This window comes from Martes martes (genome assembly GCF_963455335.1).
Source record: "Martes martes genome assembly, chromosome: 1".
Classification (NCBI taxonomy): Eukaryota; Metazoa; Chordata; class Mammalia; order Carnivora; family Mustelidae; genus Martes; species Martes martes.
Genome location: NC_137888.1, coordinates 130240104 through 130261434, shown reverse-complemented (window position 1 = coordinate 130261434; position 21331 = coordinate 130240104). Strand labels below are relative to the sequence as shown.

General features: G+C 38.4%; 1 protein-coding gene across 1 annotated transcript in view; it reads left to right on the top strand.

Moving 5' to 3' along the window:
- Nucleotides 1-21331, top strand: part of COL6A5 (collagen type VI alpha 5 chain) — a 93147-nt gene that overhangs the window by 60925 nt on the left and 10891 nt on the right. The window contains exons 34-38 of the mRNA XM_080818735.1: nucleotides 94-753; nucleotides 3490-3577; nucleotides 5936-6144; nucleotides 18931-19620; nucleotides 20998-21094. Of these exons, the coding sequence (XP_080674861.1) occupies nucleotides 94-753; nucleotides 3490-3577; nucleotides 5936-6144; nucleotides 18931-19620; nucleotides 20998-21094 (1744 nt within the window). The remainder of the gene's footprint in view (nucleotides 1-93; nucleotides 754-3489; nucleotides 3578-5935; nucleotides 6145-18930; nucleotides 19621-20997; nucleotides 21095-21331) is intronic.

Sequence of the window (21331 nt, the reverse complement as noted above, 5' to 3'; positions counted from 1 at the left end):
TAATCAGTCACTGAATCACTTGAAAAAGATCTCAAACAATAGTGTCTTCTTGTGCAGACATTGAATCAATCATGAGTCTCTCTGTATTTTCAGATAAATGTTTTCCAAATGCTTGCATCAAAGAGATTTTTCTACCTGAAAATTCATACATGGATGTAGCCTTCCTCTTAGACAATCCTCGGACTATAGCAAATGATGAGTTTAATGCTGTGAAAACCTTGGTGAGCTCCGTGATTGACAACTTCAACATTGCATCAGACCCTAGAATCTCAGACTTTGGTGATAGGATTGCCCTATTGAGCTATTCTCCTTGGGATAATTCTAGGAGGAAAAAGGCTGTGGTAAAAACAGAGTTTGGATTTACAACTTATAACAGTGGAGTCCTAATGAAGAGGCACATCCAGTCTTCCCTCCAGCGGCTTAAAGGAGAAGCTACCATTGGCCATACCCTACTGTGGGCTGTGGAGAACCTCTTCCCACAAACACCAAACTTAAGAAAACACAAGGTCATTTTTGTTATCTCAGCTGGAGAATATCATGAGAGAAAGGAATTCTTAAAGAAAGTGGCTCTGAGGGCCAAGTGCCAAGGCTATGTCATATTTGTGATTTCCCTGGGCTCTGCATATAAGGAGGACATGGAGGAGTTAGCCAGCTACCCACTTGATCACCATCTAATACAGCTTGGGAGAATTCATAAACCAGATCTGGATTATATTACGAAGTTTCTAAAGCCATTTGTTTATTCAGTCAGACGTAAGTCATTATTTTGTTTTTTCTTCTTTGTTTCGTTAAATTTAGTGTTTGTTAGTAGTATTCATAGCCTAACACATCTTTGAATCTATAGCTAAGCCAAATATACAAATTAGATGGTGAGACAGGGATGGGGGTGGGACACATCCTGCTTCTACTTTGTTTTTACCTTGGCCATAATGTGGTGAGACCTCTTTCATGACAGAATGTCTATTACACAAAATCTCAGCACTACCAGTACAGAGTGACTGGAGGTCTCTGGAGCCACACCTGTTCGACCTAAAGACATTTTAGTAGTCCTTCGATGAGTATTTACATAAAAGTTTGCCCTGTTGCACCTAGTTTTTTTCAACCGTGGCACACCCTGGAGACCTGTATGAAGTTTTAAAGATGGCATAGGCCTATGCTGTTCCCAAAGAGCATAAGCATACAGATCACATAGGAATCTTGTCCTGGTTCAGTATGTATAGGGTGGAGGGTCTGCATTTCTAATAGTCTCCCCGGTGATGTCAATGCTTCTGGTCTAATAATGACACTGAGTAGGAAGGCTTGAGGCCAATGCACTACAAAATGTCACCCATTAGTTGGGTAATATCCCCAAACTGATCTGCAAGAGAGAAATACAGACATTGAGAATAAGCATTCGCAAACCTTTAAGGCAATTTGACATTACCACAGCATACAAGTGCATGAACAGTGTACTCGCTCTCATGTAACAAGATAGAAACCACAAGTGTCAGTCTCCAAAGGATTAGGAATAAAAATACCTTCCTCACAATGATTTGAGAAAATCTCTAGAGCAGTGGTTCTTGACTGGGGATGATTTTGTCCCCTCAAATTTTGTAAATGTCTGGAGATTTTTTTTTTTTTTTTTTTTTTTGGTCACAACCAAGGGAGAGGATACTAGCATCTTGTATGTAGAGACCAACGATGTTGTTAAACAAACAAACAAACAAAAGCTGCAGCCCAAATTGTCAATAGCACTGAAACTGAGAAACCCTGCCTCTAGGGCATCCTACAGAATCTGGGCTGAACCCATTCTTTCTGGGACTCTACCAGGTTTAGATGTAGGTCTGTTGGAACCAATCCCACCACCCTTTAAATTCCAAAGTTGCCCTGGTATTTAAGGAATCTCCAACATCACCATCATGATAATATCTTGAGCTTTCACTCTCCATTGCAGAGAAAGCTCCACCTTTAATTTAATCAATTGTAAGATATACCAATGTATTATGTAAAAAGAAAGAAAAAATGCTTCCAATTAAATGTTGATACCAGCTTCCCTATTAGAGTTTTGTATTTTAGAGTAACTGAAAGAGTCCTTTTAGACAGACAGGCAGATGTCCCTCTTGTGCATGCGTGAACAGGGAATATGCGTGGAATTGACTGGTGGGGGCATTCCTAAATTCACATTCAAAACTGGCCTCCTGGGAGCTGTTTCTTGACTCTAACTCACTGAGATCTATCCTGTTCAATGCAGTATTGTCCTTTATGTCATCGGGATTGATGGCGACACAGCACGTTTGAAAGACTATAAAACAATTCAGAGACGTTCTTGCTGGGCTCTCAAGTTAAGCTTTGCAGTGATTAGAGCTAGCTTGCTTTTGATTGCCACCTGAACAATGTTGATAAATGCATCCAGGTCAGTGCCTGCCCATAACTGCTTGGTTTACTAATACTGCCTGGAAATGTTCCTAAACTACTGACCCTTATTCTACGATTTTTGGTGCCGGCATGTTTACTATTCCCTCGTGCACGGGCGACACCCCCCGTATGACAGTTCCCACCTCACTAACGACAGCTGGCAGATGCAACTGATTAGAAGACAGTCTCATTTCTGAGAAATGGGGGAAAAAATGCTCATCCTAGAACTAGAGAAGTACAACTGTTATAAAACCATAAACATTCTCTGAGCTATTTTCATGGAATTGTGGATCATTCCGTGGCCAAAAGCCTTCTTTAACTAAAAACTATTCTCCTGAATGAGGGAAAATAAGGATATACTTTTTAATACAGAATGAAAGTGGGAAGGGAATACGAGGGCATATTATTTAGGTCAGTAAACTAAGACCTTTTCTTTGATTATTTTCCTCCTAGGAAATTGGTGTTAATGGGTACAACAGCACAGAAATAGCAGCATGTAATAAAATGCTACCCTTTCTAGGTTTGATCCATTAGCATAAATCTGAGTGAAAAGCTTGGTGGATTCAGAATAAAATTTCCCTTAGATCCTATTAGCCTGAGCATGTGGAAATCATGTGTTTCTGCATCACAATTAACCTTTAAATGAACAATTTGAGAAGGTTTGTTTTCCATGGGCCTAGTAATTCTTTGGCTGCAAAACCCTCTAAAATCAGGCGCCTGGGTAGCTCAGTGGGTTAAAGCCTCTGGCTTCGGCTCAGGTTATGATCCCAGGGTCCTGGGATCAAGTCCTGCATTGGGCTCTCTGCTCAGCAGGGAGCCTGCTTCCTCCCCTCTCTCTGCCTGCCTCTCTGCCTACTTGTGATCTCTATCTGTCAAATAAAGAAATAAAATCTTAAAAAAAAAAAAAAACCTCTAAAATCAAGTTTTGAATGCTGTTTCTAGTTGCTACTATTTTCTGTTTCTATCCCAGCCAAGTTTGGCTGAAATATTTTAGTGACATTGATTGCTTCAAGAAGATTCCTTTTGGGATTCTTTTTCTTTAGCAAACATAATTTCTGATTTAAAAACCTAATTCTAACTCTGCTCTCTCCATAGGAGGATTCAATGAGTACCCCCCACCAGAGCTTGAGAATGCCTGCAGACTCGTCTCAGGAGAAGAAGCTTATCAAAATAGTGATCTCTTGTGAGTTAGAAATCTCTTCCTTTTACAAGCGACTGTTAATTGACTGACGGGTGTATAACTGTTGATGGCGGGTTATTAGGTTGAGGAAGCTAATAAGGTCTCTGAAGTAAAGTCTTCCCATATTTTCCATTTTCTATAGCAGAAGCCACACAGCAAGGATGCTTTCTGGATTGATGTTTCTGTAACATCCTCATGAGCTGTATTACAGTTTTGCCTTTCTGTTCGTGGTTTCCTGAGAAAGTTCTACATTGAAATCTACTCCAGAATAGAACCCACAGTATAGCCTTAGCCACCGCAACCTCCCTTCCCATCTCTCCCCAGCATCAGCCCTGAGTTCTAGCCATACTGGACTCTTGTCTGCTTTGCATGAATGGTGGCTTCTCCTTCCTGGGTCTTGGGTCACACCACTTGGAACCCTGTTCTTTCCAGTGAAAGCTTACCCATCATCCATGGCCCCTTTGAAGCCCATTTTTACTTTCAAAATCCTTATTTTCTTGTACCTTCTTATACTTCTGGGGAGGCAGTTATTACAGTTTATCTCAAAGCCTTGTCTCACTGAAGTCTGGAGTTACATGCAGTTCATTGTTTCATCCCCCCAAAAGATGGCATGAAAGACCCCACCATGTAATTGCACATATAAGTATTTTTTTCTTAAAATTGTGTCCTAAGTAACAATATAATTAATCTGAATAAATCTTGAACTTCAAACAGAGTGAGTGGCCCATTTGGTTTCTGTCTGCTTCTCTGTATTTCCCCAAGCTTGGATCCCCAACAGCAGCCTTGAGAAAGCCCAGATTTAAGCCCATAATTACTTCTTCCTCTTAGATTGCAATTAAGCAAAGAGCTTCTCAGAACAGATAAGGTCTCTTACACACATCCAGAAGCACAATGGCAAGATGAAGTGTGCTCAGAATTCATGCAAGTATATATTCCTGTAATTTCAGATTTCATTCACTTAGTAGTTTAACAAGGAAGTGTCCAGCAGCCAACACCTGAAGAACAACATGGCACTGATGTCGTGTGAAGCAATATTTCCCAGCATTGAATAAGTCATAAATTCATTTAAAGTCATAAATTCATTTAAATTCTTATGGAACTGCAGACAAAATATTGTAATGTTATTCAGACATGTACAAACATAAATCTAGTTGTGAATACTATGTTTGTAGTTCTTGTGCAACTATCAGACTAAAATAAATGTGCGTCAAATCCAAGCAAAATCAGTAAGACACAAATTTAAAATGTTAATTTAATATAATGAATGATTCTGCTTTGCCAAAATAGAATTCCTGAAAACTGGAAAAATGTGGTATATATTGGTAAAAAAAAATGTAAAATATGATGCATGTTGCAGAAGGACACCTGCTTTCAGCTTACCTACTCTGTTGCATGAAACCTTAATTCCTCACTGCTGTCTTCACCTGTACTGTTGCAGAAGTGTTGTTCATATTGTGGGTCATCATATCATTTGGCTTTAACTTGTGTGAGTGTGTTATTCATGTGTTATATCTGACCTTTTTATCTTTCCTCATTAACTCCCAATAGTCAAAGTAATACTGCCAGGTACCAAACACTAGTATCGAATACAAATGTGAATGTGAGAGACTGTGGACTCTGAAAAACAACCTGAGGGTTTTGAAGGGGCGGGGGGGTGGGAGGTTGGGGGAACCAGGTGGTGGGTATTAAGGAGGGCACGTATTGCATGGAGCACTGGGTGTGGTGCAAAAACAATGAATACTGTTACGCTGAAAAGAAATAAAAAAAAAATATGAACGTGGACACTGAAATTACATCAAGGTGCATAAATAGAATAAAAATAAGAATCAACTTAATATTGAATATGTTTTCTATCATCATCTAAATAAAAACACATTCTCAAATTATCAGAGAATTCATAAACTCCAAGAATATAAATGTAGACACCATTTTAAGAGATCTGATGTATAGTTTTGTATAGTCTTATTCTTCTCAGAACAGGTCTCGATTTTTATTTTCTCTATTTTCTGTGGAGAGTGACATCAATCTGAGAAATTGTATGGTTGTTCCAAATAACCTGTGATCGACTTTCTTGTCATTTATCTAAAACTATGGCAAATTAGACTCATATTATTCCAAAGTAATAGTTATTAGGCTATAAGCAGATGGGGGAAATGAAGGACAAGTAAGAATAATTTATCAGTTTATTCTGTTTAATAATAACAAATCTTAATGAATGATTTTATTGAAATGAATTTAAATGTTTACCACTTGTTTTCTTCTAAGAAATGACTAAGTAACTATATCAAATTGTTGAGATATTTTATTTGCATTCCCCACGGCAACCAAAATTCATCTAAAAATTCTGTTTTTATCTGCTAGATTTACTCCTGAGCCACATGATATTTCTTCAGGAGAGAACAGCTTCATTGGCCAGGAATTAAGTGCTGGAAAAGACTCTTCCTTTGTGTTGGAGGACATTGGAAGTGACTCTGTGGTTTACATACCAAGTCATATGCTTATGCCACAGGAATTAAAGATCACATACAAGAAAGGTCATGATTCTAAAGAAATTGCAAGTTTAACTTCTGGTAAGGAAACAAAAAGTTGTGATGGAATTTTTAAATAACGGGGTCCTTGTCTTTTAATACTAGCAGAGAACCCAGTAAATGAAGGCTGTTCTCTAAGGTGATTTTTTTTCAAGTTCAAGATGGTCGCTACAGCTGCTGCTATGGTTGAAAATGAAGGTTTACAAGTTAACGGGCACCACTGGGAAGACCACTGATAAAAGCTCTAAGAAATGTCCCTGATGTTCTCACCAGGCTTAAGATTTCTCTAGAAGGTTAGTGTGATGTAGAAGGAAACAATACAGAGACTGTCAGAGCAAAGCAAGGATTAAAATCACTTCAAAAGCTGGCTGGGCCAGTGTCTCAGACTCTGATTGCGTGAGAAGGTATGGTATTTTTGAGGTACTTGGAAATGATAGAGCACAGACTGTCCCTCTGTCTCCTGTATACATTTGGGTGGCAAAGCAAGAATACCTTCTGGCAGGATTTAATACTTTAAAACAAATCAGATAGGTAGGCTTTTTGTCTGTGTTTTCGTTGAAAGGCAGGACATTCTAAACAGACTTGAACCATTTCCAGCTATGCATGTTAAAGGCGTCCAAAATGCTCATTAGACCAGAATACCAGCATTGAATGCACTACGTCAGAAGTAGCACATATGTTGTTAGACAATGCAAGTTTAAAAGGAAAAGGGGCCAATTTTATACCAGTTATTCCTGAAAATGAATCACATTCATTCTAAGTAACTTCCTTGGATAAATACCTTTTCTTTTCCTTGGGTTCAACACTCACATCCTCACCCTGTCCTCCTACTTATGAAATATAAATATTTTCATTTTACCTTTAAGACAACTGAATTTCCTTTTCCAAGCTAGAATTAATAATAAAAAAGTCAACCATTAGTTGAAAAATAGGGCTTAAAAAATGATGTAATTCAGTAAGACAAAATGTCTGTAGTACCTTGGCATCAAGACTTTCAACTGTGTGTATTTTTTAGTTAAGCAATATTTATTATCATTTAGACATAGCTTAAAGAAGAGAATAAGATATTTCTTCTTTTTAATAGATACAATTAATTTTTGGTGTTCATTTTAATGATATGGTACAGGAATTTATAATGGTTCGGTTTAAAAAGAAAAAAAAATGTGGTTTGACAAGGTTAAATACCAAATTATCAATTGGGATCATTTTGGTAAAGGTAAGCACTCTAAAGTCGAATAACTCAGAAATGTGAATCTTTTCAAGAAAAGGCAGATGTGACTGGATATTTAAGAAGAAAAGAAAGAAAAGGAGTTCATCTTTGTTGCCATTTCTAGCAAGCCTTGTTCAGTAATAATAGATTTTTCCATTTGAAAAAGGGGAATCAAGATACTTGTAGCAAAAGGAAGGTTCATTTTGGTCAAAGAAATCATTGTACATGGCTCTACTAGGAAAAAATGTAGATTATTAGTTGTCCCGCCCCACTTCATTTCTCCTATAGTGGGCTGAAGTGTGCTGGGAGTTCCGTGGAGGGTTGTGTCATGTTGTGGTAGCCTGCAAACAGTGTGAGTCTCACACCTAAGATAATAGATATTTTTTATCCTCTAAAATAAATCTGAGTTTCAGATCATAAATGTTGTCTAGGCCGGGATGCCTGGGTGGCTCAGTTGTTAAGTGTCTGTCTTCAGCTTGGGTTATGATCTCAGGGACCTGGGATCAAGCACCATGTCGGGCTCCCTGCTCAGCGGGGAGTCTGCTTCTCCGTCTCCCACTCCCCCTGCTTGTGTTCCCTCTCTCTCTCTCTGCGTCTCTCTCTGTCAAATAAGTCTTTTTAAAAAAAAGTATTGTCTAGGGATTCAGTGCTGTCCTTTCTTTTATCATCTTTAGCCAGTTGCCAAAACCTACTGAGAACTTTCTATATAATGTGCCATCTTCATGGAGAGGACATTGTGGTTCAGATGTTTTATTCAGTTGCTAAGAGATGAACTTTGATTAGTTCCAGATGTACTGCACAAATAAAAGGTTGATAACTGGCATTAACACCCACATGTGTGCTTATTACTCATTTGTAATGTGATTCTCATGGCTGAGGGCTGATCTTTCTGCCCTTGAACTGAGAGTCTTGGGAGAAAGTCAGGAATCTGAACCATTTAAGAAATGTATAGTTTCCAGAGTCCTGTGGGCTGGAAATGAGTTGTGTGTTTTCCATGAGATGCACAATCACTATCTCTCTTCCCTATGCCTCTCCCTCTGCTTCTTACTACCTGCTCTGATGTCCAAGTTTGTCTTCAATTCCATGGCCCTCTCCAATCCTTATAGCAGCTGAAGGACAGTCTGTATGAGAATCACCTGGAAGTCCTTCATAAGCTCAGATTGCTAAGCCCGCCTCAGAATTACTGCTTCATATTTAGGGATGTGAGTGGCAAGGAAAAGGCTAGAAACTTTAAGTGTGGTCCCCACAGCACCAGCAGCACCAGCAGCACCTGGGAAGTCATTAGAAATGCATCTTCTCAGCACTTTCCCCAGACCTACCGAGTCAGAAACTCTGGGGCTGGGGCTCAGCAATCTGAGTTTTAACAAGTAGCTCTAATACAGGTTGTGGGTTTTTTTTTTTCTAAAGATTTTATTTATTTATTTGACAGATAGAGATCACAAGTAGGCAGAGAGGCCCTCGAGGGGGGCGGGGAGCGGAAGGAGGCTTCCCGCTGAGCGGAGAGCCCGGTGCAGGGCTCTGTGCAGGGCTCAATCCCATGACCCTGAGATCATGACCGGAGCTGAAGGTGGCAGAGACTTAACCCACTGAGCCAGCCAGGCGCCCAATATAGGTTGTGTTTTAAGAACCACTGCTCGTCCTGCCACTTTGGCATGCCAAATTAGCTCTTCTCAAGAGAGCTGAAAGTAATTGAGACGCTAGCACCACAGAACAAAAGTGGGACTTCCTGTTTTCAAAGGATTCCAGGTGAACTGCATTATAATTTTTTTTTACTCATCTAAAACCACAGAACAGCCATGCCTCCCTCCATCCAACATCTAAAAAAATAAAACAACAACTACAATACTTTTTAAGACCTAAATATATGAGATAATGTCAAGCATTTTGACCACAACATGTGCAATATAAAAATCCTTTGGAAAATTCAGTTCTTCTTAATTACCGACCAGTGGAATACACATAGTTCTTTGGAATTATGTAATAAAAAGTGGGTGATTTAATTCTAATTAAGTTGTAACTGCTGAGCCAGTGGCAAGCATAGCACTTTCATCAAAGATACTAAGTTAATCAATATTAAAGATATAGTTAGCGGACTTTCAAGATTAAAGGACAGGATAACTTGTAATGAAATGTTAATTACCAACCCAGACTCAGCCTGGGGGGCTCACTCATAGCTTTAAGGGGTTTCAGGCCATAGGATAACATCAGCTAATGTTCTTTTCAATGAATTTTACTGAGAAATGAGAAGTAACATTTTTCCCTTTTTTTTAAAGCCAATATGTCTTTTGACTTTGACTCAATCACAGGGCATTAGAGCTGGAAAGATATTTAATCATCCTCTTACAAATTCACCTGGGGGTGATTTCACTGTATGCACCCTGGGAGACATATTGCAATGTCTGGAGACGATTTTTGTTGTCACACCTGGGAGGTAGTACTGGCATCTAACTGACAGAGGCCACAGATGCTACTAAATATCATACAATCCCAGGACCCTCCCCTCACACCAAAGCACTATCCAGTCAAACTGTCAATAATGGAAGAAACACATTTTTAGAAGAAACTTCATGCCCCCAAGTTCTTTCAGGAAGATTCAGAATAGGGACTCACAATTCCTACACCCTGTCTACTGTTTTCCCGTTATACTATCAAGATTCTGCTAATATTTTTTTTAAGATTTTATTTATTTATTTATTTATTTGAGAGAGAGAGAGAAAGAGAGAATGAGAGTGCATGAGAGGAGAGGTCAGAGGGAGAAGCAGACTTCCCATGGAGCTGGGAGCCTGATGTGGAACTTGATCCCAGGACTCCAGGATCATGACCTGAGCTGAAGGCAGTTGCTTAACCGACTGAGCCACCCAGGGACCCAAAATTCTGCTAATTTTTAAAAAATTATAGAAGTACTGTCATACATAAAATTTACATACAACTAATCTCAAACAATTTAGCAAAAGCTATTTGTAGTGTGGCATATATTCTTTGGTTTTTCCATAAGCCCATAGATTTACATCATATCAGTCCCTTGGATATCCTGCTTCTCACATCGTTATGTCATACATTTTACATATTGCTGCAAGCTTCATACTGGTTTTCTGTATCTCATAACGTTACTTTCAATGAATGAATTTATTTATTTCATTGAACACTTAACTTGTTTCTAATTTTTACTGCCATATATTGAACTTGAATATATTATCTTGACTTCTGCTAAACTTAAGTCCGTGCTAGACTTAAATGCAGCAGAATTGGCTTCTGAATCACCTGTGGAACATCAGGTAAATGTCCTACTTTTATTTCTGTATGTATTCTAAAGAGGAGGGTAGTAATAAAATGGTGGTCATATCTGAATTTTCACGATATGTCTCATGAACTCTTTAGGAAATTTCAACCATCTTGATGTTCTCTGGGGAATAAACTGAGTTTCCTGTTCGTTGCATTTACTTTTGCTTGAGAATTTATTGTCTCATAATTATAGTTTTGGTCATCTTCCATGAAGGTTTTGCATGTGGACAAAACTAACGTGAACTGGTTGTTCAGGGTATGTGGACTATTTTAATTCAAATGCTCATTGAGGTTATTTCTGTATGTCTCAGGCAATCCTTTATTACAAGTAATAAAGCAATGTTCTAGAACACTAGTGACATTTTTTTCAAGGCAGACCACTTTCTTATGGAATAAAGCTTGAATATGTGTAGTAATAGGGTAATAGTGTTGGTGGTAGAGGGGCATCTGATGACAGTGTTGGTGCTGGTTGTGGTGGTAGTGAAGACGGTGGTGGTGAAGGTGTTTGCTGTTGCTGATGGTGGTGGTGGAGGAGGGTGGTAGAGAGGCTGGTGGCACCAATATTGTCAATGGTGGAGATGGAGGTCGGGGTATGTAAGTGGGATGGTGATGATCATGGTGGTGATGCTGGTGGTGGTGGAGTTGTGAAGGTGGGATGGTAGTAGTGGGGGTGGTAGAGGTGAAGGTAACAGTGACAGCCCGCAATGAGGGCTTACCATATGAAAGCACTAGGCTTTTAGGTAGATTTTCCATGATTATTCAGATGTCCTTTCATGTGGCAAATATGTATTGGCTCCTGTTCTGAGCTCAGCCCTGAGCTAGTCTCTTTGGGGGCTTAGGAGTGGTTTTTTGTTTTTTTGTTTTTTGTTTTGCTTTTAAGACTCAGACAGAGGCCCTGTGTTCTAGGAGCTTGTGGTCTGACAGAGGATATTCTGTGTGTACAAAAAAAATGCGTAACACAAGTCAGAAAGTATTCAGTTTTTTTTGTTTTGTTTTGTCAGAGAGAGTGAGCACAGGCAGACAGAGTGGCAAGCAGAGGCAGAGGGAGAAGCAGGCTCCCGACTGAGCAAGGAGCCTGATGTGGGACTCAGTCCCAGGATGCTGGGATCATGACCTGAGCCGAAGGCAGCCGCTTAACCAACTGAGCCACCCAGACGTCCCAGAAAGTATTCAGTTTAATTAAAAGTGCAAATGGAATGCTTTGGGGACCAATATTTATTCTCTGCAGTACAATTCTCAAAGCATCGCATGCACTGTCTCACTTGAGGGATGATTGAACAATGTGTGAGGAATAATCATAACCACAGAAGCTACTGCTTACTTAGCACAACTCTGTGCCAGGCACAGTGTTAAGCACTTTATACACATGATTTTATTTAATCTTTACCAAAAAGTCCATTATTATTGTTATTATTACATTTTGTATTTTTTCAAGATTTTATTTATTTATTTAGAGTATACACATGTGAGCAGGGAGAGGGACAAAGGGCAATAGAGAGAAAGCATCTCAAATAGACTCCTTCCTGAGTGTAGAGCCTAACACAGGGCTTGATCTCACAACCCTGAGATCATGACCCAAGCCAATATCTAGAGTCAGACACTCAACCGAGTGAGCCACCCAGGCTCCCCTATATTTTATATTTTACAAATGAGGAGACTGATGCAAAGGCTAAAAGCTTCAGGCACTTAACTTTAAGTGGCAGAGTCAGGACTCAAACCCATGCCCACTAACTTTTAACTAGGTATGCCATGTTTCCTGGTGATGGCGTTGTCTGCATTTACAGATGAAGAAATAAATCCAATTGCCAAATTTGAGAATAAGTTCAATCACATCATCATTTGGGAGAATTAGTTTAAAATAATTTCAGTAGTACATTTTTATTCCAAAAATTTAATTTCATTTAAAAAAATCCTGTTTATAAACCCATCCAGAGACTATAATGCCAGAATAACTTGGGTTTATAAACTGCTTATAATTTTATCCAGAAGCCAGAGTACAGAATAACACCATAAAGACCAAAATGTTAGATCTGGGTAGTCTGGGTCTAAATAATTCCTAAGGCATGTGTCACTTTTTCTCAGTATGCTGGTACCTTCTGCAGACTTGTTTCAGAGCATGAAGTGGACTGTAGAGTGAGTCTTTCAGACTAAGTGCCACCTAAAAAGTCTAGGTCAAGAAAAATATTTATTCCACATCTTTGGGGGAAGAGGATGAAATCTATTTTAAGACAGTCACTTCTACTTGTTTAGGCAAATGGGGGAAAGAGGACCTCATACAATAAAAGGAGGGAATTTTAAATGTGTCTTTATTTCCCTTTGGCATAAAATTCTTGTGCCTCCCTCCCTTGCTGCCTCAGCTTAGAGCCTGGCCAGTGACCTCAGCAGACAGGAGGGAGGACAGGTCTGGGATGGCATCATTAAATGGAGAGGTACATAAATTATTGCTAACTCCCCTGTAGTTAAACATTCACAAACACAGCAGAATGAGATTTCTAATTTCTGAGAACATGCGTACATATGTGCGTGTGCAAGTTATCATCTACTAATTCTAGTTGGCTGTGCGTTTTTTTCTGATGGAAATTCTCATTTGCGAATAGAGTAACATGGGCAGGATTTTCAGATGTCTGGGACTTTTCTATTTGTTTATCTCCCTCCAAAAATTATATTTGTAGAGTAATTAGGATATGTTAGGCACTGTGCAAACTTTAATTCTCTAAAAAACCTTATAAGGTTTATAGTTTATTATTACTGCTTTTTACATAATGAAACTGAAGTAGGGAGGGATTCAGAGTCATAGAGGTAACAAACAACAGAGACAGGATTCAAAACACCAAAGGTTCTGCTCATAACCAATGTTCCACAATGCCTAGAGAAGAAAAAATTGCAAATTTTATTTAATCATATAGTTGCCTATTTTGGAGGAAAACTTCTTCTAGTGGCTTCACTCAGAAGGAATGGCAATTGACCAAGAACTTCATTTTTCACACTAGGTCTCAGGGCCTTTGGTGAAGTGGTTAATATGATCCTTCATGTGTGCTCTACCCTCATATCCGAGGACCAGTTCTTCTGAGGGAGTTACAGGAGTGGGGGTCAAATCCTTCCTCTACCACTTAGAAGCTGCCGTTTCTTGGCCAAGTAATTTACTTTCTCCAAGCTTCTGCTTGCTCATCTGTAAAAGGGGAATGATGGTAATTCTACCTTCATAGTGCCCTGTGGAAGGTTAACTGAGAGAAGGCATACACAGAGCTGAGCATAAGACCTGAAGTGAACTGAAGGCTCATCAAATACTCAGTGGAAAAGCAGGGAAGAAAACATTGCCAGCCTCATGGGAAATCTTATAAAACAATGTTACTTTAATCTACAGTACAATTGGATAGAAATATATATGTAAGTTAGCCTCGGTTATACTTGGCTTGCCTATACGTGGCTTGCCTATGAAGAACACATGACTAATTTTGACCCCTGGACAGATTCCAAAGCAGATCACTGGATAACTCATGCATATCTTGAGGTTTCCCACAACTGCCATGAAAGGCAGCATAGCTTCTTCACAGAATACTTAATCCCAGTCCAAATGGCTCAAGTCCTGTAGATTCTCCCTTCTAAGTTCCCTTTCCAACCCCACTTCTCCCTAAAGTTATTGGAGCACACATGGTGTTGTGGCTTTAATATTGACCAAAGTTAGACTAATTTCTGAGGCCACTTCCCTGGAAATCTAGCTGGATCCCTCATTCCTTCCAAGCCTCCTCCACAATAAAGTAAGCCAGCCCTTCCTTCTCTGCCATTCTGAGGAAATTCTTCCATAAACTTGAAGATGGGAATTTGGCTCCATGACATTTCCAGAAAATACACAGCATTGCTATGAGCTATGGATATATTGTATCCAATTCCTGCCAGGTTTTCTTGAAAGGAAATATTTTTGAACACCCACTCTCCCTAAGTAAGATGAATTTCGACTCAAAGTTAGAATAATCATACTTCATGTTTGACTAATTTTAGAGTTTTTGAACCATAAGTATCTACATTTAGCTTCTTGATTCTCATGCTAATCCTGTAAGTAGGAAGAGAGCCTATTTTTACAGATTTTGTGGGCGAAAATATGCCTCCTTAGAAAATAATTCTGCTGGGTACTTTGGAAAAAGATGGAGATGTTTCTCAGTTATAAAGAGAAAATTAGGGAAAAGCAGTAAACCTTTTGATATGGGCATGCATGAAAAAACATTTCACTAACATAAGTCGATCCTCCTTTTCCTACAGAACATTTATGAAATACTTTTCCTCATGTTTTAACAAAGTGTGTTGATTATTCTTTTTAAAGAAGCCAAAATGCTATAGTTGGAAAACAAAGATCCTGATGACAGAGCAGGTGGTGGTTATTCATCTCCAGGATTGTAAACATTGTAAACATGACAGACATGTCCATTTAACTGACCTTCATAGCCAAATACACTACAGCTAAGAACTCTAGAAGTGTTTATGTTGGTGATTTTTTAGGGCTAAAGTATGGTACATAGCAGTCACAGCAAGGAGGAATATGAAATAAATGCTTTTGTCTGCACTTCCAATTTCATATCTAATAGTTTAATCCGGGGCTTTTATCTGGATAAAAAAAAATTTCAAAGAATTTAAAGCTAGGTTCCTATGGGGAATGGAAAGCCCAAAAATGTTATACCTGCTTATGAAATTCAAAATCCTATTCAGTTACTACAGATGTATCGATAAAGGAAGAATCTGGTGTATAAATCATGAGTTCTTAGTCCTTTTGTGAGAAGGAAGAGAACATAGGAACATCTCAAACAAAATGGCTAGTTCTCACCTATTAGATATATATTTATATATCTACACACAAACACACATGAACCAGTAGTTTTCAAGACAATAGACATCAGGAAATGAAAGACAATAGACATCAGGAAATGAAAGAAGGATCCCTGAGAGACAAAAACAAATGAAGTAAACCCTATGATTGCCCCAGCTTACTGCCATGGGGCAGGAAGAAAGAACTGGGGTAGAGCCCAATGTACTTCTTGAGATGAGGAGACAGAACTGAGAATCCAGGGAGACCAAGGTGGTCAGAGTTCCCATGACAAAATGCCAGAAAAGAAAGAGCTGCACAGAGAGAGAACCCCAAGAGATCTGCAAAGGGTCCCCTCAGTTATTCAGTAGAGTGGTGAGGGGACATGCCTGTGATGAAATGCCCTGAGCCTGGGAGAAGAACCATCAGAAAAGATTACAGAACAGTGCCAGTTGCTCATAGAGGGCCACGAACAGTGCCTTTTCCTGCCAGAAAGCCTGGAAAAACTCATAATTCATAGAGTATTGGAAAGAAAACTCAGGGAGGTCTTGTCTCAGTAGTGGGGAATAATTAGCCTTAAATTAAGCACTGCTCTAGACTAGCCAAACAAATCATAATAGCATGACCCAAAAGGATCAAACAGTTTGCATGTAGCATGAATATTTGTAAGAATACATAAGTATTCCACATCCAAAAAGGAAAATTTCACAGTATTTGTGGGAAAAAAGAAGCATGAAAACATGACCATAATCAAGAGCTTAATCACTCTAAAACAAACCAGAACTGACACAGATGTTAGAATTAGCAAAGGTATTAAAACAGTTATTATAACTATATCTCATATGTGAAAGAGTTAAGTAGAGATAAGTAGAGGTAAGAAGATATTAAAAAAAGATTCAAATGGAATTTATAGAGATAAAAGTTGCAATGTCTAGGAAGAACAATATACTGGATGGGATTAATAGCAAATTAGGTTTGGTAAAAGAAAACAATCAGTGAACTTGAAGATGTAGTAATGGAATTATCTAAAATAAAACTCGGGGAGAAAAAAGGTTTTTTTGTTTCTTTTTTTTTAATGAAAAGAGCATCAGAATTCTAATACTTGGTAGAAAATCAGCAGGAAGACTTGAGCCACACTAGCAACTAACCTCACCTAATGGATATTTATAGAACACTCCACAAACAACAGAATACATATTCTTTTCAATACATATGAAACACTTACCAAAATAAGTCATATTGTGGGCCATAAAGCAATTCTCAAAATTTTAAGAGATTGAAGTCATACCAATTGTACTCTCTGACCAAAACAGAATTAAATTAAAAATCAATAGCAGAAAGAACTTCAAAAAATCCCTAAGTATTTGGAAACTAAATAAAATGCTTCCAAATAATCCATGGCCAAAGAATAAATCAAAAGAGAAATTAGAAACTATTTTGAGATGAATGCAGATAAAATCACAATATGCCAGAATTTGTGAGATTCCATTAATGCAGGATTTAGAAGGTCATCTATAGCATTAAATACCTATGTTGGTAAAGAAGAAAGTTTTCAAATCAATGACTTCAACTTTCACCTTAAGAAACAGAAAAAGGAGAACCCTGGGTAAGCAGCAGAAGAAAGGAAGTACTATAATTAAAATAGAACTCAATGAAACAGAAAAGAGACAATCAGTAAAACCAAAAGCAGCTTTTTTTTTTTTAGAATATCAATAAAAATCAATAAACCTATAGTCAAACTCACCAGGAAAAAAAAGAAGACACTACTAATATCAGAAATGAGAAAGGAAATAGATATTAAAAGAGTAATCAGAGAATATGATAAATAATTTTTTGCCTGCAAATTAGTTTGGGTGAAATAGACAAATTTCTTGCAGTTCACAAATTACCAGAGCTCATTCAGGAAGTAACCTAAATAGCCCTAAACCTATTAAAGAAATTGAATTTGTAGTTCAAAATTCCCCATGCAGAAAACTCTAAGCCAAAATGACTTCAGTGGCAAATTCAACAAAATACCTAAGGAAGAAATAATACCAATTCTACACAGACTCTTACAGAAAACTAAAGAGGAAGGAATTCTTTCCAGCTCATTCTTTAAGGCCAGATTGCCATGATAACAAAACCACAGACTTTACTTGCAAATGAAAGTAGGCTCCAATATTCCTCATAAACATAGCTGCAAAAATTCTAAACAAAATTTTAAGTAAATCAAATCCAATAATATTAGCTTGATTGTCATAATCATTATGCAAGGTGTAGTGATATCAAAATACTACATTATATACCTTATGATTTTTATATAATTTTTATTTGTCAAAATTCAACAATAGATAAAAAAAGATAATGTGGAGTTTACCCTAGAAATTCAGATTTATTTGAGCTACAAACGTGTAACGGGTCGTTTGCCCTGTTAATAGCATTATTCATGGGATTGTTTTTGACATCCTATTTTATTAAGATTTTATGGCATTAATACAGGTTAATTGATTTATTTGTGAGTATTGTGAGGAGTAAATAAAGTAATAAATATAAAGCATGAATAATGGGGTTTAGCACAGATGGGGATCAATAAATTTTGCCAATTAGAAATCTTCTTACTTGATTAGGTTTATAGACATACTTTTTTCATAGAAAAAAGAACATTGGCCACCTACTTCCTGTCCTTCTGAGCTGGCATTTCCTGTTGTGGCTTCACTGACCAGTCACCATCCACATGAATATGACTGTGGACATGGTTTCGTGATCCCTTAGGCTTAGAGCAGTGCTACTTGAAGGGCAGATCTGCAGCAAGATAAGACATCAGCATCAGAATGTAAATCAAGGCACTGTTTCATTCATTGAGAAAGTCTTGCTGCAAAAAAAAAATAGTCGGCTGAACTAAACAGTATGCTTAGTAATGCGGATGACTTAAAACATGTGCAAGCTCCTTATTTTGTCCTGGGCCAATAAACATTTTGTGGACTGGCACTTTAGGTACCAGCATCTTAGAGTATTTAAGGTCTTACACAGGGTTTGGATTCTAAAGTCAGCATTTATATTTGCTCGCATGACATCACACTATGGTACATATTTTGAACATGTATATAAAGGTATATGTGTTTGTGACATCAATAAATATGACTTTGACATATATGCCTTTTTCTCTTAGAGTGGCTGCATAATAATTAGATCTCATGCAAATGTGTACTTCAGATTTTGTAATCATGTGGAGTGCACTAAAAATAGTTATATGTTTCTCAACTTACATAGGATACTAGCTAGAGGATCAACCAGTCCTTTGACAAATATCTGAGACAGGCTAGCAAATACATTTCTTTTCACATGACAGCACCTATGGCATGCTGGTGGTTTCCCATGCAGTGCGTGGAAACATATTTGGAGAATGCATCTGGGAATAAGTACTATAATTGATTTATGATGTCTGCCATGGGTATGGGAATAACACATGGTAAAATCCCATGATGTTTTTTGGTCATCCTTGGCTAGCAGTTCCAAATTTAGCCTTCTACTGAAAAGAGTGACTTGAGCTATTCTATTGCAGGACATGAAAACCATGGCAGAAAAGAAGAACCAGGTCTTACAAATGAACCTGGAGATACCTCTCTTCAAGAATATTACATGGATGTGGCTTTCCTCATAGATGCTTCCCAAAGAATAGGAAATGATGAGTTTCAGGAAGTGAAAGCTTTTCTAATCTCAGTGCTTGATTATTTTCATGTTGCCTCCTACCCACTGACTTCCATGTTAGGAGACAGAGTGGCAGTCGTGAGCTATTCTCCTCCAGGCTATATGCCCAACAGTGAAGAATGCCCTGCCTACCTGGAATTTGATTTGGTTACTTATAACAGTATACACCAAATGAAACATCATCTCCAAGACTCTTTTCAACAACTCAATGGAGATGTTTTTATTGGCCATGCCCTGCAGTGGACAATTGACAATGTGTTTGTAGGAACGCCCAACCTGAGGAAAAACAAAGTTATCTTTGTTATATCTGCTGGCGAAACCAACCCCTTAGACAAGGAAGTCTTAAGAAATGTAGCTCTGAGAGCCAAGTGTCAGGGCTATACCATATTTGTGTTTTCCTTTGGTCCTATACACAACGACAAAGAATTAGAAGAATTAGCCAGCCACCCACTGGATCATCACTTAGTCCAGCTTGGCCGAACCCACAAGCCAGATTTGAACTATATCATCAAGTTTGTCAAGCCATTTGTTCATTTAATCAGACGTAAGTCATTAAACCTTTTTTCTTCTATTGCTTTTGCAATAGATTTAATGTCTCTGTGTACAGTCCACTAGGTAGCTTAGTAATAACTCCTTACTTCAGTGGAGAGTGGTACGGTCTAAGGTGTGAGTAGGAGGCAGTGAGAAAACCAGAGAAAAATATCAGGCCTTACTGACCTTGAACTTTACTACTGCACTGTCAAGGTCTTTGCCAGAAAACCACCATATAGGCAAAAAGTGTTTTTTAACCCTTATCTGTTTACTATGTACTTGGTACTATGTAGCAACTTCTTTAAATGGATTATATTATTTAATTCTCAATACAGCCCTCAAAGGAAAGTACTAGTATCTCCATTTTACAGGTGAGAAAACAAAGGTTCAGAGACATTAAATAAATTGCCCAAAAGCTTACAGCTTAACAGTTGGCAAATTCTGGACTCAGCCCCATGCATTCTGACCCCAGAGCTGTGCTCCTGTTCTTTAAACTATATTTCAATCCTGTACCCAAAAAGAAGTATACGGATGTAATCAGTAATATCCCACTACCATCACTCTCCAACTGCTCCAAGGACTTCAGTTTTATCTTTCATTGCAAATTACCTTTGGTTTGACTTTAATTCTTTTGAGTCATGGGCATGAATTTCTTCTAGAACCTTTGTCCCAAACAACTGGCTCAGGCATAGCCAAGCAGGGTCTTAAGGGTGTCTTTTTATAGTGGGGCTTTGAGAGTGACTGCTCCAGCCTCTGTCCATGAGTTGCAATTTTAGATGTGGGTATAGTAGAATACCTGAGAGCTTGTGGCGTCAAGCAAATTCTGGCCTGTGCTAGGATTAGGAATGAGACAGAGGCCACATTAGTTACCTGCAGCTCCTGCAAGTTTCCCAGAGAATTAACAGAAATGCAGATTCGCTGCCCTGCACAAAGCCCCAGGGCTCATGTAACCCTAAGGAATTTTGGAATTCAGGATTCATATGTATCATAGCAGTCTTACCACTTGCAAAAAAAAAAAAAAAAAAGGATGCTTCCTTCCAACCCTAAGATAAATAGGACAGACAATTTCAGTAGCTCAATGTGTCTTCTGGAAAGATCTTCCATTTAGAGGAAGAGAAATAGATCTTAGAAGGGATGGAGAGATGTCCTTGAATTGTATCACAAGCCTGTGACATACAGAGCTTGAGAATTTTTGACTCGATCACTGCTTTATCTCATTGACTTTGCCAATGAGATATTGCAAATGTCAGAGGGTGACTACTTTGCCAAGGACTTTATAAAATTAATTTGCTCTTGAAGATACCTTCTAACCACAGGAGAAGATGAACTGACTTGGGCGATAGAATATAGAAGGGTAAAGTTTAGATTAACCAGCGCACTCTTTCTCCAGGTGCCATCAACAAATATCCCCCTGCAGATCTGAGACCCAAGTGTGTTAACATCACCTCTCCCAACCCAAAGAACGTTGGCTCAGGAAACAATGCATTGTGAGTTGGCAAATTCACAGTTTGGGTAATACTACAGCTGGAAACAGTCCTTACAAAAATAATTTTAAATGAATGGTGCTTTAGTTTTCAGGATGCACGTTTGCTTGGGATGTAGAGGTGTGTGTGTGTGTGAGAGAGAGAGAGAGAGACATACTCCTGGTCTGTGATGAATGCACAGATCTGGAGTTAATAGCAGATAGAATATGACCCATATTAGAAAGAACCATGTTTCCATTT